Source organism: Pleurodeles waltl, chromosome 4_1, assembly GCF_031143425.1.
Source record: "Pleurodeles waltl isolate 20211129_DDA chromosome 4_1, aPleWal1.hap1.20221129, whole genome shotgun sequence".
Lineage (NCBI taxonomy): Eukaryota > Metazoa > Chordata > Amphibia > Caudata > Salamandridae > Pleurodeles > Pleurodeles waltl.
In genome coordinates, this window is record NC_090442.1 from 656,302,683 (window position 1) to 656,329,373 (window position 26,691).

The following is a 26,691-nucleotide window of genomic DNA, read 5'->3' on the forward strand; positions in this document are numbered from 1 at the left end:
TTTTGGGGTGGGGGGCTTCTGGCCCACCCTGCAAAAGTGCAATAGGATATGAGTGTCCCAACAATACCCCATTATACATTATTTGAAAAACATTTTCAAACCACTGTGACCGAGCCCCTGAGTCTTGTAGTGGCAGCCAAAACATTTTCAACTGTTTTGTGGCCAGCCAATCAGATAGAAATGCCAATAGGAGGAAACTTTTATTTTGCCAATCAGAGGGCACTATTTTATTAACTGTCTGTGCTGCATGCCTCCATCTGGACCAATACTCCAGGTATACCTAACTGTTTAACCCCTTGGGCTCTAAGGACTTAATGGTTGTCCGTGGCTGAGAAGCGCTAGCGCTCCCTCCCACCCCCCAAATAAAGGGCCGTGCCAGCTCTCCCCTCCTCCCCCCCCCCCCTCCCCCAATGGCAGGGCTGGAAGGGAAATCACGATTGCACGCTAACATCATCAGAGGCCGCCCCACCGCCAATGCATTTCTCTTCCGATCATGTGATGGGGGGGCCTGAGAGTCTTCAAAGGGAAGGAAAGGAATTTCCTTCCCTTTGATGTGTCTCAGAGAATTTCAGCATCCGGATCGTGAAGCGATCTGGCTGCTGAAATGCCCACTAGACACCAGGAATATTTTTTCAATTAGAAATTGGCATAAGGGGAGCGACCCCTTGGGCAAGGGTCGCTCCCCCGGGGGGCAATTGTTTTCAAAGCCTTTTCTGCCCCCGGGGGGGATCTTTTTTTTTGTTTGTTTTTTGTTTTACAGACAGGGAGTGACCCCTTAGGCAAGGGTCACTCCCCGGGGGAAATTTTATTTTAGGCCATTTATGCCCTTCTTAGGGGCAGATCGGCCTATTTTTCTTAGGCCAATTTGCCCGGGGGGGGGGGTGTCAGAAACCACTAGATACCAGGGATTTTTTTTTTTCCGACAATTTCACACAAGGGGGGTGACCCCTTAGGCAAGGGTCTCTCAAATTTATTTTGGGCCATTTCTGCCCCCCTTGGAGGCAGATTGGCTTATTTCTATGAGGCCGATGGGGCAGAAACTACTTAGGCACCAGGAATTGGTGCGTGTGTATGTGTGTGTTTTTTTTGGGGGGTGCAGCCCCTTGGGCAAAGGTCGCATTACTGTTGGCCATATCTGCCCGCCTATTTTTGGAAGGCTGAAAGCCCACCAGAGTCCAGGGAAGATTTATTTTCTAAATAAGAGGGTGGAGGTATGGCCATACCCTCACCCCAAATAACTGGGGCTAAAGTTATTCTACCCACAGGTGGGCAGATGGGGCAATTACCCCCGATCCACACCCCTGGAGGGGTGGGGGGGCAGAAAGTCTACTAGATGCCAGCGAATTAAAAAATATATATATAAATTGGGGTGGTGGCTACCAACCATTATGGGCATGGTTATGCCCCCACCCCAACTGAAGGGGGTAACACTCTTTCAGCTGTCCCCCCCACACTAAAACATCTTATCCCACGGCAAGCAAGATCAAAATCCTCCCACTTTGAATGGTGAGGGCTGCACTTTTTGGACTTTGGAACGCTGCCATGTAGAAAGATCCTCAAGACCTAGACACATCTGAAAACTAAAGCTTCACATGCACCCCGCACCATTTTCTTACCCACAATGCCCTGCAAAGCTCCAACTTTGGTGGAAATCACACACATTTTCCACATTTTTGTGATGGAACCTTCCAGAATCAGCAGGAATCCACAAAATTCCTACCACCCAGCATTGTCTCATCTATACCGATAAAAATTCTGCCCCACTTGTCAGCCTAGAAATGTTTTTTTCCAAACTGCCCTTTTTGGTTCCCGCTCACTTTCAACATGTTTTTGGCTCTTCCATGTCACAGGCACTTGGCCCACCTACACAAGTGAGGTATCATTTTTACTGGAAGACTGAGGAGGAACGTTTGGTGGTAGGAAATTTATCCCAGTGCTGTGATCTACTCAGAAATACAGAAGCACCCACCTCCTCCCCCGCAAAAACAGGTAGTTTTGTATTTGATCATTCCGATGTGTCCAGATAGTGTTTTGGGGCATTTCCTTTCGCGAGCACTAGGCCTACCACCACAAGTGAGATACCATTTTTATCGGGAGACTTTGGGGAACGCTGGGTGGAAGGAAATTTGTGGCTCCTCTCAGATTCCAGAACTTTCTGTCACTCAAATGTGAGGAAATAGTGTTTTTTGGCCACATTTTGAGGTTTGCAAAGGATTTTGGGTAACAGAACCTGGTGAGAGCCCCACAAGTCACCCCATCCTGGATTCCCCTAGGTGTCTAGTTTTCACAAATGCACAGGTTTGGTAGGTTTTCCTAGTTGCTGGCTGAGCTAGAAGCCAGAATCTACAGCTAGGCACTTTGCAAAAAACACATCAGTTTTCAATGTAAAAATGTGATGCGTCCATGTTGCGTTTCCTGTCGCAGGCATTAGGCCTACCCACGCAAGTGAGGTACCATTTTTATCGGGAGACTTGGGGCAGCACGGAACAGAAGAACAAGTGTTATTGCCCCTTGTCTTTCTCTTAATTTTTTTCCTTCCAAATGTAAGACTGTGTAAAAAAGATGTCTATTTGAGAAAGGGCCTGTAATTACATGCTAGTATGAGCACCCTAGAATTCAGAGATGTGCAAATAAACGCTACTTCTCAACTCCTTATATTGTGCCCATTTTGGAAATACAAAAGTTTTCTTGATACCTATTTTTCACTCTTTATATTTCACCAAATGAATTGCTGTATACCCAATACAGAATGAAAACCCATTGCAAGGTGCAGCTCATTTATTGTCTCTGGGTACCTAGGGTTCTTGATGAACCTTCAAGCCCTATGTATCCCCACCACCAGAAGAGTCCAGCAGACATAATGGTATAGTGCTTTCAAAAATCTGACATCGCAGGAAAAAGTTACAGAGTAAAACATGGAGAGAAATGGCTGTTTTTTTTTTACCTCAATTTCAATTTTGTTTTTTATTTTAGCTGTTATTTTCTGTAGGAAGACCTTGTGGGATCTACACAAATGACCCCTTTCCTAATTCAGAATTTTTTCTACTTTTCAGAAATGATTAGCTTTCTGGGATCCAGCATTGGTTTCACACCCATTTCTGTCACTCACTGGAAAAAGGCTAAAAGCACCAAAAAGAGTAAAAATGGGGGATGTCCCAATAAAATGCCACAACTATGTTGAAAAATGTGGTTTCCTCATTTTAGTCCCCATATTCCTGAAAGGTGGAAAGATGGGGATTTTAGCACCGCAAGCCCTTTGTTGATGCCATTTGCAGGGGAAAAACTGATGCTTTCTTCTGAAGCATTTTTTTCCCAATTTCCCCCCAAAAACCCAAGTTTTAGCTGTATTCTGGCTAATTTCTCACTTGGGGAATCCACAAACCCTGGGTACTTTTAGAATCCCCAGGATGTTGGGGGGAAGAAAGGACGCAAATTTGGCATGGATAGCTTATGGAGACAAAAAATGATGGCGGCCTAAGGGTGAACTACCCCAAAAAGCCAAAAAAGGCTTAGCGCAGGAGGAGGAAAAGGCTTAGCATAGAAGGGGTTAAGACTGTCAGTTATTCCCACTTTTTTGTTTTCCTGGACAGCTTGGAGGGAACATTAACGACCTACCACCAAAATAGCTTCTTGGAAAGCGACTTTGTTCATCACCTTCTAGACTCTGGCCTGCATTGCATTCTAGAGAAAGGAACTGCTGAAACTCCTCTAAGAGGAGGGAAACTGGTTACCAGGATATGTCCTCCAAATTACAAAGGACCTGGCCGCTGTTGGTAATTCCAGAGTGAGCTGATTTCGTCTTTGCAGGGATAAAGCCTGAAGGCCCAATTGAAGCTGTGACAGTCTGCCCTGCTGCTGCAACTCCTGTTGATTATTAAAAGAAGCAGGGGTCCCTTAGCAGCCAAATAGAATTAACAATTTGTGTATAGAAATACAATGAGTTCTATGTGTAATATCCAATTTGCCAGGTCTGGTGGCTTAGTGGACTAATGTGTCCACTATAGGGGCCTGTGTTTGACCTCATGGTCACAGGTTCAAATCCCGGCAGGTTCACTCAGCCTTTCATCCAAAATTCTGAGGTCGATAAAATGAGTACCATTGAGTTGGGTAACAATAAACATCTGTTATTCAGCGCCAAGATGCCTACGGGTGAACGTGCGCTTTACAAATACACATGTTATGTTATGTTATGTTTAAATTATTTATTGATGAATCATGAAAAAAACAAAGGAACGGGAACATATACATAAGAGAGTAACATTAAGTATGCAACTTCCAAACCTAACTGGTATAATGAGAAGAGAGCAAACTAATTTGTCTCTCGTTCAACAATTATATATATGAAAGTTTGCCATCACAAACAGTAGGTAATAAATAATGATCCTGGCATATTACAATAACCAACAGTTAGAGTCAAGCAAGACCAGGTGACACTAGCCCTGGAGTGAAGTGATGCAGACACAGGCTGCGGCATTTGGTGATTGAAAATAGTGATGAGTCACAAATACAAACATGTAATTGAAACATGTGAGTTAGCTTCACTATCCTCTTACTTTCTTTCACTGACTGACCCACCTGTATTCAACATTTCACTCCCTGCCTTCTGTCACTTATCCATTCACTCATCCACATGAACCCTTTAACTGCTGGGCCTGTTCGATCACAACATTCCAAATTCACAAGGGGTCATTTGTGTAGACCTCTCAAGGTTTTCCAAAAGAAACCGAGGCCCTCATTATGACCCTGGCGGTCTCAGCACCGAGGGGCTGGCGGTGAAGACCGCCATATTATGAGTGTGGTGGGTTGGCCTCTGCCAACCCACCACTTCCCCGCTTGTACCGGCAGGGCGGTTGGACAGCCGGCCTGGAGATTAGCATCTCCAACCCGGCGGTCCACTAAGACCGCCAGTGGAATAAAATAATAATTTTTCATTGTGCACTGAGTATAGACTAATTCAAATGGTGAAATATGTAGAGTGAAAAATAGGTATCAAGGTAACATGTATTTCTGAAAGGGGCGCTAGATATGGAATTTAGGAGCAGTGGTTATTTGTACTTCTCTGAATGTGTGGGTACCTGTAGGAGCATGTGATTTCGAGGGGATTTTTCGAAATATCTTCTTTATTACACTGGCTTACATTTTGAAGGCACAAATGCATCAAAATCCAATTGGTATTAAATATTCTACTATTCTATGCTCCCACATGTCTTCTGATAAAAATGGTACCTCACTTGGGTGGGTAGGCCTAGTACCCGCAACAGGGAACTGCTGAAAACGCAACATGGGCACATCACATTTTTTCATTCAAAGCATACCAGTTTTTTGCAAAGTAGGTAGGTAGCTGTGGATTACTGGCCCTAGCTCAGCCGGCACCTAGGGAAATTTTGCAAACATGTATATTTTTTAAACCTAGACACCCAGAGGAATCTAGGATGGTGTGACATGCATGGCTCTCACCAGGTTGTTTTAACCATAATCCCAGGCAAACCTCAAACTTTGACTTAAAAAACACATTTTCCTCACATCTGTGATGGAAAGTTCTGGAATCTGCAGGAAGCCACAAACTTCCTTCCGCCCAGCATTCCCCTAAATTTTCTGATTAAAAATGATACCTAACTTGTGTGGTTAGCCTATTGCCCACAACAGGAAACGGCCCAAAACAAAACATGGAGACATTGCATTTTTCCACTGAAAACTGACCCTTTTTCCCCAATGTGGGTAGATTTTGGACCCTAGCCCAGCTGGCACCTAAAGATACTTAGCACAACTGTACATGTTCTAAAACTAGACACTTAGGGAAATCAAGGATAGTGTGACTTGTGTAGATCCCGTGAGGTTTTGTTACCCACAATGCTCCACAAACCTCAAACTTTACCTGAAATCACACATTTTCCTTTCATTTCTGTGATGGAAACTTTTGGAACCCACTGGAATCCAGACAATTCCTACCACCCAGCATTACCCCACATGTATCAATAAAAACGCTGCCCCACTTCTGTGGCTGGGTCTAATGCCCGCAACAGGAACAGATCAAATCAAGGTCAATGGGAGCCCTTGCATGAGGGCTCCTATTGACCTTGGTTGGATCCATTCGGCTTGCTGACGTCACCCCACCCTTTGAGGAGATAGGAAAGAGTGGAGTAATAGCAACTGATTGACTTGCAGTCTAGAAAACCCCAGGCTGGATAGCAAAATGCTGTACGCTTTTTTTTCTATTGGCGCTCATGCTGGAGGAGATAAGCTAGGAATGTCACTGCATCATAAGAAAACATAAGGTCTGTGTGGACAAGCCCTGTCCGCAGTGCCCTGTCAGCCCCATGCTCACACAGGCGCAGCGTGGCTTATGAAAGCGCATGATTTTTACTTAGACTAAAGGTCAGGCAATACGCTGTCAGCAGAATGGTTTATTTTTAAAATGTATTTCAATAACTGCTTCAATAAAAATGCTACAAAAGAGGAGAGGCACTGCCCCATAGCCCTTGAGCACCAGCCGCCTCTGGACACAAGACATAGGGGGTCATTCTGACCCTGGCGGTAAATACCGCCAGGGCCGGGGTCGGCGGTAGCACCGCCAACAGGCTGGCGGTGCTCCGCCGGGCATTCTGACCGCGGCGGTACAGCCGCGGCCAGAAGCGGAAAGCCGGCGGTGTACCGCCGACTTTCCGCTGCCCATGGGAATCCGCCATGGGGATTCTGACACCCCATACCGCCATCCTGTTCCTGGCGGGTCGCCCGCCAGGAACAGGATGGCGGTATGGGGTGTCGTGGGGCCCCTGGGGGCCCCTGCAGTGCCCATGCCAATGGCATGGGCACTGCAGGGGCCCCCGTAAGAGGGCCCCACAAAGAATTTCAGTGTCTGCTTTGCAGACACTGAAATTCGCGACGGGTGCAACTGCACCCGTTGCACCTTCCCACTCCGCCGGCTCCATTCGGAGCCGGCTTCCTCGTGGGAAGGGTGTTTCCCACTGGGCTGGCGGGCGGACTTTTGGCGGTTGCCCGCCAGCCCAGTGGGAAACCCAGAATGACCGCTGCGGTCTTTTGACCGCGGTACGGTCTTCTGGCGGTTCCCGCTTGGCGGGCGGCGGTAGAATCAGGCCCATAGATGCCTTCTTTATCCTTCACTAGAGGCTAGAGGGGGAGCACCCCTGAAGTCTTTCCCTTCAAAGCACTGTTGAGGTGAGCTGTGACTTTCCATAGTGAGCACCCTCCCTGCACCAGCTTGTATTATTTTCCTTATTCTTTATTGGCCTCTCCATTTAGGTATTCTAACACCCGTTTGACTTTCCAGCGAACAAATCAAGAAAGACATTTGTTAACCGATTTTGCTCTTTGTTACCTTTGGCTCCCCCTTGTGTTTGTAAAGGCCTGTCAGTGGTGTCACCTTCATCATCATTCACATTAGTGATCCCTGCATGCCACCCAGAGCCTCCTGTGCTCCTAGACAGCGAGATATATGCATTTTGGGTAACAAAGTGACTTCCCATAAGCCAAGGAGGTATTGTTACTGTCCTTCAGCAAGTAAACATTTTTTGTCTATCTGATAGAGACTTCAGACTGCAGATTCCATACCTTTGATTTTTCCCAAGCATCAGACTGGATCCAGAAAATTTTGCTCAAGCAATACCCCTTGTGCGCGGCATTGGGTGACTCCATTTGGCTCTGCGTGGTGTTGTTGCAGTCACCTAAATAGGTGCGACCCAGGCACGTAGGCGTCAGTTCTTTTTTTTTCTGTGCCAGTTAGCGCAGATCCTGAGAGAGCTACCCCTCTGTTGCTTTTTGACAGACTTTTTTTTTTTAACCTTTTGTTGAGTTTTTTTTGTGTGTCGAGGGTGTCATTGAGAAAAGTTGGGTTCAAACTGTGTCATTGCACCATGTTGGTTACGGACCCTCCTCTCATTTGCCTGTAGTGCCTCGAGCATAACCATGACTCCAAGTCCTACTTGAACTGCAGGGCCATGGTGCCGAAGGCTTTGAGGGAGCGGCCCCTAAAGCTGCTTGTGGCCTGGCAGTTGGCAACACCGGCACGCACAACTCCGAGCAGGTCCCAGTCGAGAAGGAGGTTGCAAGACTTCTCCAGAAGCCCCAAGGACTTCGACTTCACCTCAGGCGATGAGACGAGAGGGGAATATCAGCGTTCCTGGCATGGTTCTGCAGAGCCATTGCCTAGCGTGACTCCGCACCTCCCCCTCTTTCCGGGAGCCGGATCAACACCTGTTCAGATCAAAGAGCTTTATGAGGCCAGGTGCCACATATTCAAGCAGGCCAACCCCTCTGGTGTGCATTCGGGCCCCTCGGGGTCGAAGGAGGCTCCAACCACTTCCACGCTGGCAGCTTCGGGCTCTGCTCTGGGGGAGACTCCTGAATCAGATTCTGGATCCTGACCAGTGCCGTTCGTCCCCAGGCACCTTTCTCTGGTGCCAATCACGACGTTGATGGTCCCGGCGCTCACTGATGCCACCAGCCCCATTGTGATTCCCAATGACCCGGAGCTGGTATGACATTGCACAACTCCGTTTCCAGCACTGACGGGCACCAACAGGTGCCAGATCGTTGCCTGAACCTTATTGTTCACAGCCAGGCCTGGGAGAAGAGTAGGAGGGGTCATTGGATCCTTTGGAACACCAGTTGGAGAGTATGTTGAACTGATAGGAGGAGCTAGGAGAGGCCAGTGGTCTGGACACTGTAGGAGGCTGGATCAATATATGGTGTACACCTATAGGTGATGCACCCTGCACAGAGTCAAGGCAACCCTTAGTGATAGTGTTAGAGGTTTGCTAATGAACAAAGCTCTCAAAGGGTAGATGTGGAGAACAGCTAAGGCTTATCAGAGAGTATGTAAAGCAATTGCAATAACTTCAAAGTCAGTAGATGACTTACACACAAGAAAGAACTACACCAAGTGTTAGAAAAATAAAGTATTATTGATTAACACACAGGCATTAACCTAACTGTGGTATCTCTCCGAACTGGAGATATGAACACATAAAAAATATACTTAAAAACAGGTAGGTACAAGCATTAAGTAACTGGGGCCCCTATGGGGTGAAACAAACCATATACTAAAAAAATGGGTTGATAAAGACACAGCTAACCAAGACTAATACTCAAGAATCCTAAGGACTGGGGAAGTGCTAGAATACCAGAGGTAAATAGCAGGTATTCCCCAGGAGCCCGTGTGCGGAGGTGTTACCTAGTGTCGGGTGTCCCATAGGATAAGATTGGGTAAGTTGTGGTTAGTGTTTTTGTGTTTCAGGACCCTTCCCGGATGGAGACGATGATGCCCTATAGAATGAAGAGACTTCAGATGATGACCTACGAATGACTACCCTCAGGACACATGGACCGGAATTTAGGAAGCTATGTGCATAGGGCTGGAAGTGTGTCGGAACCCTGTAGGAAACAATGGAGGAGGTCGTGGTCAGGAAAAGGTTGGAAACTGACTCTTCCCAGAGGACCCCAGAGAAACCCTTTGGGACAAGAAAGGTTCAAGAGTGCCGGCACCCGTGGAAACCCAAAGAAGAGAAGTGGAGTACCTACACCAGGGAGCCCAGGTGCATAGGGATGAAGTTGTGTTGGAAGCTCCTGTTGAAGTTAGTGGGGACCTTGGCTGTCGGCTGCTACAGTGACCTGTGGTTGTTGAAACCCAGCCGTGGATTCTGGGCAAGTATCACCTGTGAAGAGAGGGGACAGAGTCCAAACCACCCAGAGATGTCCAGGGGGATGCAGGAGGGCAATGCCTACCCTTCTCATGGCTACTTCTCTGTTTGATGGGTGTCGTGAAGATGCAGGTGCAGCATGCAGGCGATGCAGAAGGATCCATAAGCTGTCTGACAACGGTTGTCGAATGCAGAGGGGTCAGTGGTCAGCAGGACCCACCAACAAGCCTTGGCAAAAAGAGTGTTGCACAAAGAGTTGCAGTAGTTGGGACCAGCAAGGTCCGAGGGACCCAACCTTTACTGGTAAGTCAGGACCAGCCCTCAGCAGTGAGGAGAGCCAGGAGGAATCAAAGGAAACCCCAGGAGGACCCTCTGGCAGGAAGCACATGGAGTAGCGAAAGGCCTCAACAGCACAAAGAAGATGGACGCCCACGTCACAGAGGTTGCAGGGAGGACATCAGTCTTGGAGCTGTGTGATGCTTGAGACTGGGGCTTCTTGAAGCTAGGAGATCTTCAAGCTGAAGAGCCTTGGTGACGACAACAGACATGGTGCACAGGGGTTCTGTCCCAGCAGATCTAAAGAGGGACCACCGTTTTCCCATTTGCGACGAAGACAGGTCAGATCTCTAGAGAGCTGCAGAACTACCACGTGTGTTGCGGAGCCTTGACGAGTCTGTGAGACAGCAGGATCCACAAACCAGTCGTCGACATTGAGGTGACTGTGGTTCACTCCAGGGGAGATTCCTTCTGGATGCCCTTAGTGCAGACAGAGTCCTTGTAACTCTGGAGGATGCGCAGCCAAGGAAGTTGCAGAGTTCTTGCAATACTCGGGGACAAAGTCACAGTAGGAGCTCTCTTACCAGTTGCAGTCTTGTCTTGGTTCCCGGCAAAATCCGGCAGCAGAGTTCAGTGTCCTGGTAGCAGAGGAAGTTGTGAAGGCAAATCTGGGATCCCACCCTCATGGGAGCCCTTAAAAAAACCCAGGAAGGGGGTTGGATGACTACTGCAGTGACCCACCTATCGGGCTACACCCAAAAAGAGCGTTGTCTTTGTACCTCGACCACACAAAAGAATTCCGGGTGGATGATCAACTCTTTGTGTGGTATGTGGGATCAAAGATGGATCAGGCAGTACAGAAACTAACCATTTCGTGCTGGGTTGGGTTCCCATCCATCCATGCAGACACCAGAGGGATTTCCTTCTGCCAAAAACAGCCTCGGGAGCTGGGCACGACACGCTGATGTCATTTAACTGAAAACTAAAGAGAAATTAACCGATCGGCTCATGTCACTTTCTCTGCCTCAGTGCTCAGGTGGCTATCACAGCAACCACTGAAAGCACTGAGACAGAATGGAGAGGTATAATTGGAAAGGGGGGAATCGCCCCTTTCCGATGGTACTCCTCCATGGTGGATCCGTGCTTGGGGATTGCCGCAGGAGGGTGATCCCCAAGCAGGGATCCACTACACTAACTATCAGGGAGGGGGGAGCTGCCTCTTGGGCATGCGCTTTTAAACCCCCCCACCCAATATCTACCAAATTAATTCTTTCTGCCACCCACTGGCCCCGTAAATGGGCGCAATAACCCCAAATCTGCCAACCAAGTGGACAGAAAGTCCAATAGGCAACAGTGATGAGATTTATTTAATATATAGGGGTGGTGGCTTGCCAGTGCCCACACCCGCCCCCATAAACAGATGGGAACAGTCAAATTGGTATTACCCCCGATCTTTCCATAAAAGAGGGGTGGTGGCTGTCCACAATGTTTAGGGCTCCACCTGAACTAAATGGGGGAATAAAGTATTTCTGCCACCTGCTCCTGCATCCTGGCTGTGACCTGCGGGGGGAGTGCTAGCACTCCCCCTGTGGGCCACCCAGGGAGATTCATGTTGGCTGTTTCTACCCCCCTTGGCCATTGTTTTACGCCGAAACCCACTAGACACCAGGGATTTATTTATAAAATTATTTTGGTTATTGGGGACCGGCCCCTTAGGCAAGAGTCGCTCTTCCTTGGGGGCAATATGTTTAGTCCGTCTCTGACCCCAGATCGGCCATATAAATCCATTAGACACCAGGGATATATATATTTTTTGTTTATTTTACATAAGGGAAGTGGCCCCTTAGGCAAGGTTCACTACTCATTATACTTTAGGCTGGCCTATTTTTATTAGGCCCATCTGCCCCCAAGGGAAGCAGAAGCCACTAGACACCAGGTATTTTTTAAAATTATTATTTTATATACAGGGAGCGGCCACTTAGGCAAGGGTCCATCCCCATGAGGGCATAATTGGTTAGGCAATTTCTGAACCAAGACCGCCTATTGTTATTAGGCCTATATGCATTCAAGGGGGTCAGAAACCTCTTAGGCACCAGGGATTGTTGTGGGTGTGTGTTTTGTTTTGGGGGTGCCGGCCCCATAGGCAAGAGTCGCTCTCCAGGGGGGCACATTACTGATGGCCATTTCTGCCCCCCTTTGGGGGCAGATCAGCCTATTTATATAAGGCCTATCTGCCCCCTAGGGAGGCAGAAACCACTTAGGAACTAGGGATTGTTGTGTGTGTTTTGTTGGGGGAGGGGGCCCTTGGGCAAAGGCTGCTCCCCTTTTGGGGGGGGGGGGGGCATTCGTTTGGCCATGTCTGCCCCCCCTTGAGGGCAGATTGGCCTATTTTTGTATAAGGCCCATCTGCCCCCAAGAAGGGCAGAAAGCCCACTAGATGACAGTGAAAAACAAAATAGAGGGGTGGGGGCTGCCAACGACTATGGGTATGGTTATACCCCCACCCCAACTGAAGTGCTCAACAGTATTTCCGCCCCCCCCAAAAGAAAATCATCTCATGCCAATGGTAAGCAAATTGACATTTGACTCTTTTGGGCTTTGATTTTACATATGGGCCAATAGAGCTTGGCTAGCTCCCAATATTGCCCCCACTTCGAATGGTGAGCGGCTGCACTTTTTGGACTTTTGGTACACAGCCACCTAGAAAAACCTACCAGACCTAGACACATCTAAAAAGTAAACATCTGGGTGAGACCAGGGTTGTGTGCTTCACAAACATCCCACACCATTTTCTTACGTAAAATGCCCTGCAAACCTCCAACTTTGCTTGAAATAACACATCTTCCCTACATATTTTGTGGTAGAACCTTCTGAAATCCTCAGGAATCCATATAATTCCTGCCACCCAGCATTGTCACATCTATACCGATAAAAAGGCACTTTGCTCCACTTTGCAGCCTAAAACTGTATGGAAAAAAACTGCCTTTTTGAACCCGCTTTGGTTCCCCCAAACTTTTAAAATGTTTTTGGCCCTTCGCTGTCACAGGCACTTGGTATAATTTTTATCGGTAGACCGAGGGAAACTCTGGGTGGTAGGAAATTTTGCGGGTTTGGTGGTTCCAGATAGAAATGTGAGGAAAATGTTTTTTTTGTATTTTTTTTAGCTAAACTTGAGGTTTGCAGGAAATTCTGGGTAACAAAACGCTGGGGGACCAAGCAAGTCACATCTCCCTGAACTCCCCCAGGTGTCTTGTTTTCAAAATGTCTGGTTTTGGTAGGTTTCCATGGATGGCTGCTGAGCCCAGGAATGAAAACGCAGGTGCTCCCCTTGCAAAAACAGGCAGTTTTGTAATAGATAATTTTCCATGTTGGGTTTTGGGCCCTTACCTGTCACGGGCACTAGGTCTGCCCACACAAGTGAGGTACCATTTTTATCAGGAGACTTGGGGGGAATACTGGGTGGAAGGAAGTTTGCGGCTCTCCTCAGTTTCCAGAACTTTGCCTCGTTGAAATGTGAGGAAACGACTGAAGGATCTTTGTGTTTCTGAATGCGAGGAGGCTCTATCAGACAAGGGGAGGCCTGGAAGGTATGCCAAACATTTTAGTCATTGGATGCTTTAGATCACGTGTTTCAGGTGTGTCAAAATCACAGGCCTCACTATGTCTCAGTATGCATTCTCACTGTTGGTGCTTCTGTGCACAAGTCTCGTCAGGTGGACACGTGGACACTCTGCCCTGTTGTCTCTTATACAGGTTCCACTACGAGAGGCTTCTTGATCCCATGTGGGTATTTTCATAGTTATGACCGTCATTGAGTTATCTTTTCAGATGTTGATGTATTCCTTGGAGGGGGAGCTGCAGAGTGTGTGTCCTATTTTGAGTGACCTTCTTGCCCTTGTGTATGCATGATCTACTGAGTGTCTCTGTTCCAGTGTTCATGTATTCCATGTCCCAGAGTTAACTTCTTGTTATTGTGTTTGCCTCTTTCTTCCCTAGATGTTATTAGTCTTTGGTTCCTGGCTATGATATTCTGGGACAGCAAATACGCAACGTTAGTGAATTCCTTGCGACATCTTGGTGCTCTTGGCACCCCCCACATTAGTGGCATTCCTGGTTCCAATTTTATGTGCTGTTTCTTGTCTCTGATCATTGCATCTTCAATCCCATGCTATTGTCCCAAGTATGGAGAAGTGTATGCATCTTTGTGTACGTTTCAGTACAGAGGTCTGTACCAGTTTGGTGAACCTGGAGATAGTCTTGCGATGTTACTAGTAATGCATGCAGGTGTCATTCTATGCAGACTAGACGCATTTACCCAACTTTTGAACACAATGAGTGCACAAAAAGGAAATACCTCATGACTTGCTAAAATCAAGATTTCAAATTCAGATGGCATTTGCTTATTAGTCTCTGTGGCACCGACAATTCCTGCATCAGAGTGGTCACCCAAGGTTCTCACAGTCCTTTTTTTTTTTTTTTTTTTTTTAATTTACTAACCGTTAGTCTCCCTACCCAAAATTGTTAGTCTTTTATTACACATGCTTTCTACTGCCACCAATTTCCGATGAGTTAACATAAAAAAAACTGCAGAAGCAAAACAACTTTTGTATAATTATGTATTTTGCCACTCGTTGCATTCATTTGCACTTTGTTCAGCTGATTGTCAGATTGTGATTTAGTTACTCATCTCCTCCTTTCACCCTTTTCTCTTGTCCTGCTGTAGCTAATTAATTCTCAATTCCTGTTTACCCTTTCTCTCTTGCTGCTGATTAATTCTCACCAGACACCTCCACACTCACCCCATCACTTACCCATGTTACTCCTTATCCATGCTTTCTCGCCCTAATTTTTACAGTCACTCTTTACTCATACCCCTGTCCACATACTCTTCCCTTTCCTGCCCCATCACCTCCCCATGCAGCTGTGCTCTACACACACTCTTACACCTTGCAGTTGTTCCCAAATGTATTTTACTGTTCTTTCTCCCTTCTTGTACTTCCTCCTCACTCATTAAATTTTTTTCTACAGGTCTCTGGAAGATAATCGTCTACAATGGTTTGAAGAGAAACACAAGTATCAGCAACAACTTTCAGAAATGACAGACAAGTACAGCCAGGTGAAAGAGAAACTGAGCCGCGCTTCTCTGGCTCAAAAAAAGGTTTGTTGGGTATTTGTCATTTAGTAACATTGCAAGTAACTTTATTACTTCCCAGGACTGAGATCCTTCTACTACTTAGCAGTAGCAGAAAAAATCTGTGTTAAAGTAGCTTAGAAAAAATAAGGCTGTAAGATTGAATAGCACGCTTTACTCCCCTATTCTCCCCCATGTTCCATGCTTCAGGACCAAAAATGACTTAAACAGGAGTTAAAATTAACTTAATTTTGTGCACCCCTTTCTAACAACTCTGTTTGTGCCACAAATTCCTCAAATTGGGGATGATTATAGTTTGTGACAAGCAGCCATGTTGGCACAGCACTGCACTCAGTCCCAGCATACAGAGAACCGCACAAATGCTATTTTGTTTAAACAGTTGAGTGGTGATGTTTAGGTTTTTTTTTTAAGGTAAAACAAGAAACGTCACTTTAGAAGTTCAGATGAGTTTTCCCCTTCTTATTTAAGAATGTAAGCAAAAGAGATCTGTTAGACTTTTCATCCTTGGCGTGGTCTCCCTTAACTTTTTGCCTCTTTTTCACAGGTTGTTGATGTGTGTTGGACTCTGATTTTGCTGTTTTTGTTACTCTGGGCACTTCACCACTGCTAACCAGTGCTAAAGTGCAAGTGCTCCTTTACAAAATGTGTATGTAGTTGGCGTATCCATGATTGGCATATTTGATTTGTTAGTAAGTCCCTAGTACAGTGCACTAGAGGTGCCCAGGGCCTGTAAATCAAATGCTACTAGTGGGCCTGCAGCACTGGTTGTGCCACCCACATAAGTAGCTCTGTCATCATGTCTCAGACCAGTGTCTGTGTGTGCATTTTTAACTGTAAATTCTACTTGCCAGGCCTAAGCCTTCCCTTTTCTTACATATCAAACACCCCTAAGGTAGGCCCTAGGTAGCCCCAAGAGCAGAGTGCAGTGTATGGTTACGGTAGGACATATAGTAATGTTTTATATGTCCTGACAGTGAAATATTGCTAAATTCATGTTTCACTGTTGCAAGGCCTGTCCCTCTCATAGGTTTACATGGGGGCTACCTTTAAATCTGATTAAAGTGTAGATTCCCTTTGGGAGCAGATGGACATGTGGAGTTTGGGGTCTCTGAGCTCACAATTTAAAAATACATCTTTTAGTGAAGTTGATTTTAAGATTGTGTGTTTGAAAATGACACTTTTAGAAAGTGAGCATTTACTTGCTTACACCATTTCTGTGACTCTGCCTGTTTGTGGATTCTCTGTCTTGGTCAGTTTGACAGTTGGGCTGGTTGCACCTCACACTAAACAGTGACACAAATGGAGCTGGGGTAGAGCCTGCATATCCTGATGAGCCATCTGTGCTAGGAGGAAGGGGAGGATTGGTGACTCACACCTGAAAGGGCTGTGCCTGCCCTCACACAATGCAGTCTCCAACCCCCTGGTGAGTGTCTGGGGCCTGGCCTGGGCAACGCAGGATTTCACATTCAAGAGAGACTTTGCTTTGAAGTAGGCCTACTTCAAATGAGAAATTGGGTATAAGAAGGGCACCCAAAACCACAGACTTTAGAACAGTTCTGGAAACCAAAAGGAACCTCTGCCTGGAGAAGAGCTGAGGAAGAAGAGCTGCCCTGTCTGTGACTGTGCTTTGTGGAGCTATCCTGCAGTTGCTGCTTCTGCCAGAGTAAGAGGGCAAAGACTACACTTTGTGTGCCTTCCATCTTGTGAAGATCTCCAAGGGCTTGATTTAGAGCTTGCCTTCTTTTGTTGAAGTCTCAGGGTCAGCAAAGACTTCACTTTGTCAGCATCTGGAGTCTCTGGAGATACTCCTACTCTGCCCTGTGGTGCCCATCCAGTTCCTGGGACCCTGAAAGGAGAAGCTGGCAGCCTAAGAGGAAGAAATACACACACAGAATGCTGTGTGGGGAAAAAATTGACACAACTCCGATCTGCGTCAGAAGAAATGACGCGCCCCCGCTTCGCGGCTGAAAATCGATGCTTGCTGTAACGCGACCGAAGAATCGACGCATGAAGCTGGAGAAACGACGAGCAGCATTGCTGACAGAGGTTGGGAGATCGCAACTCGCGCTGTGTGATTTTTGGATCATCGTGCAGCGGGATTTCTGACGCAAACACTACTGGGCGTGTAAAAACAACTCAAGGCCTGCCCGGACCTGAGTGCTGACCGGATCGGATCAACGCATCGCTCTCCTGCGGAGAGAAGAAACGACACACCCGACCCCACGAAAGGAGAAACAACGCAAGGTCTCGCTTGTCAGTGAAATCGACGCATGACAAGCCCTTTTTGACGCACAGTCGCCCATGTGGGGTTATTTTTGACGCACCCAAGGTAAATTTTCACGCTAACAGTGTTAGTGTGTGTTTTAAACTACATAAAGACTCTTTTTCCTTTTTAATTGATAACTTGACATGTGTATTGTGAATTTTCGTCATTTTGGTCTTGTTTTGTTAAGATAAATATTTTCTATTATTCTATACTGGTGTTGTCATTCTGTAGTGTTTTCATTAAGTTACTGTGTGTGTTGGTACAAATACTTTACACCTAGCACTCTGAAGTTAAGCCTACTGCTTGTGCCAAGCTACCAAGGGGGTAAGCAGGGGTTAGCTGAAGGTGATTCTCTTTTACCCTGACTAGAGTGAGGGTCCTTGCTTGGACAGGGGGTAACCTGTCTGCCAACCAAAGACCCCATTTCTAACAAGATCACAAACACTTTGTATTAGCTTGTATTCATCATGGCAGTTGGATTCTTTAGTTCATATTGTGTCCATTTTGCCACTTTTGTAAACTTTATAAAGGCCACATCACACTGGTGAGATTAAATGCTCTTATGACCTACATCTGTAAGCTGTGGTTGTAGTAGCACATCTCGATTTCTGTAGGAAAGACCTTGCTTCTTTATATGTAACCACTGTTGCATTGCATTGGCCTACACATGGCTTACTATGCACTTTGGTTTACCTCTTGTGGGTCTGCAGGCAAGAATGTGAAATTCCTAATAACTGTATACATTTTCAGCTAGAGAATAATTACCCACCCAGACTCATGTTGTAGCTCAAATGGGGACTTTTCATCATTTGTCTTTTCTCATGGAAGAGCTGTTCCCCAAGCATGGCATCCTGTAAATCCCAACTAAAGTGCTTGCAAAATGAAAATGTATGGGTAGAATCCAGTGCCACAGATCATTCCAGGGTTGCAGAGTGGTTTAGGCACTGTCAATAGAAAGTCTTGATTGTTCTAGGCATAAACAGTTAAAAATGAAACAGGACTACAGCTATTACAGCACGCTCCATTGCACTGAATGCAGGTGAGAGGTGGGAGTTTCTAAGATGTCATTATATATATATATATATATATATATATATATATATATATATAGTTACAGTTAACCTTAGATTTAGATTAGCTAACTATAATTTATGCCCCATGCAATGCACTGCTTATGACTTCACATATTGCTTCACTGATCATGTGTAACTGGGTGTGTAAGTGCCTGCCTGACTGTGTGAGTGTGCTCAAATTACATACTATTAAATTACATACTATAAGCAAGCACCCACATCTAATTTCAAACACATTCATTTATACCCACCTAATAAAATAACTATACGTTGAGTATGGCAATTCCTCTTCCTCCTTTGCTGCTTACTATCGTTTACCTAATGGTCTCATCTTACCTCCCTTCTAGTTTGTCCTTTACTCTAGTGTCTGGAAGCTACACTTTTTCTTATGTACACATATAGGACTTCTTTAAATATACTTTTTTCATAGTACAACCTAATTAAAATACCTGTGAAATCATTTTGCAGTTGTCCAACTTTTTGTAAAATATCTGTTAAAATCTGTTTTTCACTGCAAATCTCAATTTAGAAATATGTCTCCACTCTCAGTAGAAAAGTACCAATAATGACTACCCTTCCCAGTGTGCTCTCATTCTTACTCCTGTACTTAATGATGACGACGAAGGCAATTTATAGTGCACACAGCTACTCCCAGGAGTGTCCTGGTATGAAACCGCAAGGTCACACAGATGAACCGGCACAAGTTTTTTCACCACAGTCTTGTTTTGAGTTTTTTCCTGAAAAGCAGTGTGTCCTATACTACATGCAGCTCCAGTGGTAACTGATTCCATAGGTGAAAGACCTTCCACTTGCTCTGGCACGCTGAATTCTAGGAGTTATAGCCTTCAGTTTATTCGAGGATCACAAATTTTGAGTATGAGCTTTGAGATAAGATGCACCTGTTTAGTATAGAGCATCATGGACCAAACAAGAGCTTTGAATTTAATTCTCTTCCTAATGAGTAGCCAATGTAGCATCCGTAAACAGGGGGAAATACATGTTCTAACTAGGACATTTAACAGATGGTGGTCTGCCGCATTTTGGACCTCTTGGAGCTTGTCCAAAAGCTGCTCTGCTAGTCCCAGTTATGACATTACCATAGTCTATTTTAGAAGTTATTAGGGCCTGCTCAGCCAATTTGTTTGATTGATGGGACAGATAGGTGAGAACCTTTCTTAATGACTTCATAATTCCATAACAGCAGCCTATCAAATCTTTAATTTGGGGTAGAAATGATAAATTGTTGTCGAATTTGATGCCTACGTTTTTAATTACACCCTTCTGGGGGTCCTTGAGGAGAGGCTGAAAGCTTTACCAAACGTCAGAAGGAATAGTCCCCAAAAAATGATTTCTGTTTTATCTTCATTGCATTTCGATTGATGGAAAGCAAGCCGGTAAAAGACTGCTTTCAAACAAGATTTCCTTTTAATCTTAATATAATCCAGCTCTTCACCTGTGCCCCATGAGAAGAGCAGTTGTGTGTCATCTGCATAGGATATCTCTTTAGCTCCCAAATCTTATTCTATCTGGGCCAAAGGGGTTAGGTAGATAATGAACAGGGTGGTACTTGGGGTCGGGCCCTATGGGACTCCCACCAACAGTTCCCGTGGATTGGCAGAGCAAGGAGGAATCCAAACTTGTTGACTCCTATTTGTCAGGAAAGATGTGAGCCAGCTTCAAGCCAATCGTATTACCTCGATATCTTGAAGGCGCTGCAGCAGATTGTCATGGGGGACTTCCATCCATCTTTCATTTTTGTTACTTCTAAATTGTCACTATTTTTTTGTTTTAACCCTTTCCATGTTTCCTGTAAAGAAGCCCGATTGTTGAGATTTTTATGGATTCGTGGATGCGCCGCCGGGCTCAGCATGCTCCCTCCCCCATGTGGTCCACAGTGGATCTGCAGATCCACACAACAGCCCTTAAAAGCATTCAAAAATCTGCTTCCAATGCTTTTCATTTATATTTTATTTTGTGAATTCTTAATATTCTTAATTACAAGACATTCACTCGCTACTGAGCAATTTTTGTACACCAATCCGGTTGTCAGTTTCACACTGTAGTCTCTTTTCTTCCCTTCCCCCACACTCTTTTACCTCAGTTTCTATAATAACTTTATTTTCAATAGACTCTGCCTACCAGTAGGGCAGAAGTTCTAAAGACTTTCTCTCAACAGCATACTAGCTTCACATTAACTGAAGCAGGTGTAGTTGACTGTTTGCAATTCCAAGCATATCCCAAACAGCATACCTTTATTTTATTTTTCCAAAGTCAATCACAGAATTAGTTACTTTCTTTCTTAAAGTTACTACCAAATTTTAGTTCCCTGCACACCTCCACCATCCAAGCAAATATGTTCTTTCATATTTAACTTGCTGCCCTCCATTGTAACAGACTTTCATCTTCCTAACTGCAGCCTTTTCCTGTGTGGTACTCCTGCTAGTCTCCAAAATGGTCAGAGTCCAAATTGTGGGCCATAGTTTTGTGTTCAGGACAGGGACCTAGGTTTAGAGAATGTAGACATTACTTGAGTTGACCAGAGAGGGTTAAAGTGGCATCAGTTGGTGCCTTTGATTGAAAGCACTGCGGATAGCCAACATTCAGACCTCATGATTTTGCGCTGGTGGCAATGACCTACGCGCATATGCTGGGGTAGGACTGGAAATCCTAAGGAAGGATACCTTTGCTAAATTAATGAGACTTTCCCCACATACTGCTTTGGTGTTCTCCTATATTTGCCAGGGCAGAAGTGGTAGTGGTTTACTCAATTTTGTCCTTGGGCAGAGAAATCCAGGAACAATGTCAATAAAGCTGTTTCTACATTTCTCCGAGACCTCAACATGGGCTCTATATACCATAACAACTTACCGTTGGATAGAAACGCAACATATCAGAAAGTTGGAGTCCATTTCACAGACTCAGGCTACAAGGTGTTCCTCAATAACAATGCATCCTGTTCTATGTGTAATTCTCTTCTACACACCATAAGCACAAAGGCTCTTTTCAGAGCCAACCCTTTTCCAAAACACTGGTTCTTTTTGTTTTGAAATCCTTTTTTAAATATTTCTCACTCTGATTTGCTTATCTGTGGCCAAATAAGGAGTCTGCCTGTTATATTGAGGGAGTATTTGTGGATCTGTTCCCAACCAAAAGCACACATTCAATACAAAACAACATGTTTAATACAAACATATCCTATTACAATTTATATAACTGTATAACTGCTATGTGTGGGTGTGTACGTAGCTGTGTAAGTGACTTTGTGGGTTTGTGAGTAGCTTTGTAGTAACTTTATGGGTTGGTCACTGGCTATATGGATCTGTAAGTGGGTGTACAAGTGGCTGTGTGCGAATGGTTGTGTGGATGTGCAAGTGGATCTGTGAGTGGGTGATAGTGTTTGTGTGGGTCTGTGAATGGGTGTGTGAGTGGTTCTCTGGGTCTGTAAGTGGGTGTGTGAGTGGGTGTGTGAATTGGCTGTTTGAGTGTTTTTTTGGGTGTCTGAATAGATTTGATTGGTTGTATGGGTGTGTGAGTGACTGTGGTAGTGGTTGTGAGAGTAGGTGTGTTAGTGCCTATGGTGGTCTATGAGTGGGTGTCTGAGTGGTTGACTGGGTCTCTGAGTGGATGTATCAGTGACTGTAATGGTGTGTGAGTGCCTGTGTGGATCTGTGAGTCAGTTTGTGATTGGTTCTCTGGATTTCTGAGTGGCTATATGGATGTGTGAGTGGGTGTGTCAATGGTTTTCTGGGTCTCTGAGTGTGAGTGGTTGTGTGGGTCTATAATTGTGTGTGGGGTGGGTGTGTAAGCGGCAGGTTGGGTGTGAGTGGGTGTGTCAGTGATTTGCTGTATGGGTAAGTGAGTGTGTAAGTGGCTGTATGGATGTGTATTTGGCTGTGCAAGTGGATGTGAGTACCTGTGTGGGTCTGTGAGTGGGTGTGTGAGTGGTTCTCTGGGTCTCTGAGTGGATGTGTGACTGGGTGTGTGAGTGGCTATATGGGTTTGTCAGTGGTTTTCTGGGTCTCTGAGTCGGTGTGTAAGTTGTTGTGTAATTGGGCATGTGAATGTATGGGTGGGTGTGTAAGTGGCTGTTTGGGGTTCTGAGTTGTGTGTCAGTGGCTGTATGGGTGTGTGAGAGGGTGTGTCAGTGATTTACTGTATGGGCGTGTGTGTGCCTCTGTGAGTGGGTGTGTGAGTGGTTTTCTGGGTCTCTGAGTGGATGAATCAGTGACTGTATGGGCGTGTGAGTGGCTGCATGGATGTATTAGTGGTTGTGTGGGTGTGTTAGTGAGTGGGGTATATGTGAGTGGGTGTATGTTTTTATAATTGGGATCTGGATTCACAGATTCATCACGGATTCACACGGGGTCCACACTGACCACCACAGTGGATAAGCAGATCCTCACGCGTCCCCAATAAAACATTTGTGGGCAATAGTTTGCCCATTAGGGGTCCCACACAGACCCTTCCATCAGTCCCATCAGGTCAGGGTACCTGTACCCTAACCCCTTCTATCAGTTTTCAGTTTTATTCTCACCAACCCCCTGGGAACGAGTCCCAGTACACAGAATGGTGGCCGCAACTTTCCTTTTAGACTGCGGCCAGCCAATATCGGCATTGATGTTGGCACACGGATCAGCTGCTGTGGATCCACAACTCTATAAATCTTTTTTCTTTAATATCTCTAAAAGTACTGAACAGATTTACACCAAATTACAAAAAGAGACCTTTCTGGACCAAAATCTGGCTTTATGCCAAATTTGGTGTAATTCTGTTTAGCGGTTTGGGCTGTAGCTGTGTCTAAATTCCCTATGGGAATTCGCATGGGGAAAACGTATTCTGGGACCCCCTCCTTTTTCCCGATCCCCGCTTGACTAATTGCCCTAAAACTTTCCAGACAGCAGCTGAAGTGAGTGGCAAACTAGTTTTGAAAATTTCATGAAGATTCATCAAACGGCGCCAAAGTTGATAGCAAAACAAAAGACGCTTTTCCTATGGAAACTAGGTCCTAACTATAACTGCCTACTGGCGACCGCGGTATGATATATGTCAAAACAAAGCCCTTTCAGAATTAGAGTGATGCTTAAATTATGCACACAAAAAAGAGGGAACTCTGGGTAATTCTCAAGTTTAGCTGGAGAGCAGCTCCAGTAAGAAGCACCCTGCAACACCAGCGACACTCTAGCTCTGTACACTTCAAATGTCTGTTTATCTAGCAAAGATTTTATAGGATTAGAACAGTGCTATCCTTGCCAAGCTAGATAGGGACAAAGTCTTTTGCCATTTGTACAGTTAAATTGTTAAGCATAGGATTGGCACAGTGCCATCCTCGCCGAGCTTTAAAATTACAAAACCCTTTCACCACTCCAGGCACAGTATTACAGCTTTGGACTGGTAAAATGCCACCCAAGCCAACCTGGAATGAGTAAAAGCAACCTCTGACACTTTCAGAGAGGTTTAGCTTTGTCCGGACACAAGGGAGCACCAAGTATAAGTCAAACCAAAACCCTTTCTGGATTAGAGTGACGCATACTTTATGCAAAAAAAAATGCTTAAAAGCTCTGCATATATGCGTGTGTGTGTGTATATAAATATGTATGTGGATATATATATATACTGTGTAGTTACAGTTAGGTCTGTGTTTCCATAGGAAAAGCATTTTTGGGGTTTGCTAATAACATTTTCTGACAAATTGCTCTGAAACTTTCAAAGAAAAAAAGTTAGTCCACCTTACCTCCTTTGTGGAAAGGTTCAGAGTGATACAAGTTTCACCTGGAGAAAATCTTCCTGCATTTTCCATAGACTTTTTTGGAATGCAATAGCTGAACATAATTACACCAAATTTGGCAGGAAGTTGGATATTGGTCAACAGAACATGCTTTTTGTAATTTGGTGTAAATCTGTTCTGTAAGTTTTTGAGAAGTTAAAATTGAAAAATATTTGTATATCAGGATGGTTGAGTTTGAAGGATTCCCGCTAGAGTCCTGCAAGTACAATTTCAAAAATTAGGACAGTCTGATTGGCCTAGGGGGCATTTTTCCCCTTGGGCCCTCTAACTCCTGTGGGAATGAATGAGCCAGATGCCAGAGTGAACTCTCTGAGTGGCTGGCCACAACATAAAAGAAAATGTTGTGTCAGCCATCACAGGACTCCGGGGACTTAGTTCCCTGTCCTGAAAATCTATTAAAGAAAAATAATAGAAGGAGGCAGAGTAGGGATACCCTGTTCCCCTAGACAGTGTGAGGAGCCTCATAGGGACCCCCAGAGTAAAATAATAAAATTAAAAAAAGGTTTTATTTTGCAGCACGGGCACATGACCCCCTTCTTTGAGCCTCTGTTGGCTCTGGGAACCCCATCCCTGTGGGCCAGCTCACTTCTTGTCTCCTGGGGAGTCTACACTGTTTCCCTGTCCAAGGGATCAGCGCCACTGGCTTTGACCTCATCGCCACCCATGATTCCGATCTCGATGCCATGCTCACTGCCAATATGAACATCACGATCAATGCCACTGGCTCCAGTGTTGACGATGGAATTGGGCCCAGTATAGCCATCCTTTCAGACTCAGAAGCCCATGCCCTACCACCCAGAACTCAATTTGATTATTCGGAACCCGACCCTCGTGCTCCACACTATGATGTGAGAAACACTATTATGATTGACAACCAATATGGTGACAATGGTAACTTATTTGATGACTTTCAAGATGCTAACAGTCTGGATACTTCACCAGATTTAGGCCTTTCCTCATCTAATTATTTGGCCACTGAGTTGAGCTTCCTGTACAACAGGCATTCAATGGGTGGCTAAGGTGCTGGGCCTTACCTTGCCCTCATAAGAAGTTAAACCAGTGTCTGGAAAGATGTCCTCAACCTCTCTAAATCCAGCCATAAGTCTTTACTTCCCTTCAATGAGGCCTTGCCTTAATTTATATTTTGCTGGGCACATGGGTCAAGCCAAGATCTTTCCCGACAGTCAACAGATAAGGTGCATGAAGGCACAGTCCTGCTTGTGGACATCCAGACTTGTTATTCCAGCACCCTTCGCCAGAGAATTTGGTCGTGCAGGCATCTACCATTCACCAAAACACCAGTTCCTTTCCCAACACGCACCTGAGAGGGAATCTAAAAGGATGGAGACATTCGCGCATCAGATGTTCTCCTCATCAAGCCTCCCCATCAAGCCAGGGAATATGACTTGCATCCTGGACAGGTATTTGCATGTGTTAAGGGACAGAGTGGCAGAAATCTTGCCAGTTGTCGAAGAGGAACTCCATCCAGCCTTACAGAAGCTTATTTAGAATGGTTAGGATGCTACAAAGTATTCAATCAAATCTGGTCTGGGCACTACTGACTGCAAGTGGTACCAGTGCGGTGCTTAGGCCCCATGCCTGAATGCGTCCCACAGGCTTCTCATCTGATGTTCAAAAGTTCCTCATGGACATGTCCTTCAACAGCTCTAGGCTGTCCAAAGGGAAGGCAGACTCAGCCTGCACACAGTAAGGCCTCTGCCTGCTTTCCATTCTAAGCTCCTCCAGTTTAGCAGTTCCCCAGCAACAGTGCCCCTTTTGAGGATTCGGTATGGGCTACCAGCAAAAGCAGAGACAATATGCACCTCATCAACAACAGGCCTCCCAGTTCTTTTGAGGGCTAGGCCAGGCAGCAGGCTGTCACTGTCCAGGTCCAAGGGGCAAAGAGCTAGCCAACCCCGAGCTCCTCCCCTCTCAGCCACTGTTGCAAAACAGCTTTATTTGCCCTTCCACCTCCCCTGCTGGAGGAGCATCACATCCAATTATTGGGTGCTGCAGATCATCCAAGTGGATACCACCTATCTTTTCTATTCCACCCCCTAATATGCCACCCACACCGCAGCATCACCTGAAGGACCACTTGCCCATAGTCTAGGTAGATGTTCAAGCTCACTTGACCAAGGGAGCATTACAGACGATGCTGGCACCAGAAGTCGGGACTGTTTGCTATGCCTGTTACTTTCTATTGCTGAAGAAGTATGGAGGTCTCTGCCCTATCCTAGATCTTCGCTCTTTGAAATTCTTCCTTCTGCAGGACAAGTTCAGAATGCTCACCCTGGCCCAAGTTGTGTCTGCTGTAAATTCGGGAAACTGGATGGTAATGCTTGTCGCATATTTTCACATCCCTGTACGGCAGTCCCACAGACATTACCTGCGGTTTCAGGAAGGGCCAAGAGCACTGTCAGTGCACCATGCTTACCTTTAGCCTGACCAGAGCACCTCTGGTGTTCACAGAGATGATGGTT

The 26,691-nt window shown here is 45.6% G+C and overlaps 1 protein-coding gene across 4 annotated transcripts in view; it reads left to right on the forward strand.

Annotated features, from left to right (window-relative positions):
- Positions 1-26,691, forward strand: part of CEP83 (centrosomal protein 83) — a 188,837-nt gene that overhangs the window by 121,768 nt on the left and 40,378 nt on the right. For 3 of the 4 annotated variants that reach the window (XM_069229113.1, XM_069229114.1, XM_069229115.1), the window contains one exon: positions 14,961-15,090. In XM_069229113.1, the coding sequence (XP_069085214.1) occupies positions 14,961-15,090 (130 nt within the window). The remainder of the gene's footprint in view (positions 1-14,960; positions 15,091-26,691) is intronic. The other variant, XM_069229116.1, reaches the window with a different exon arrangement.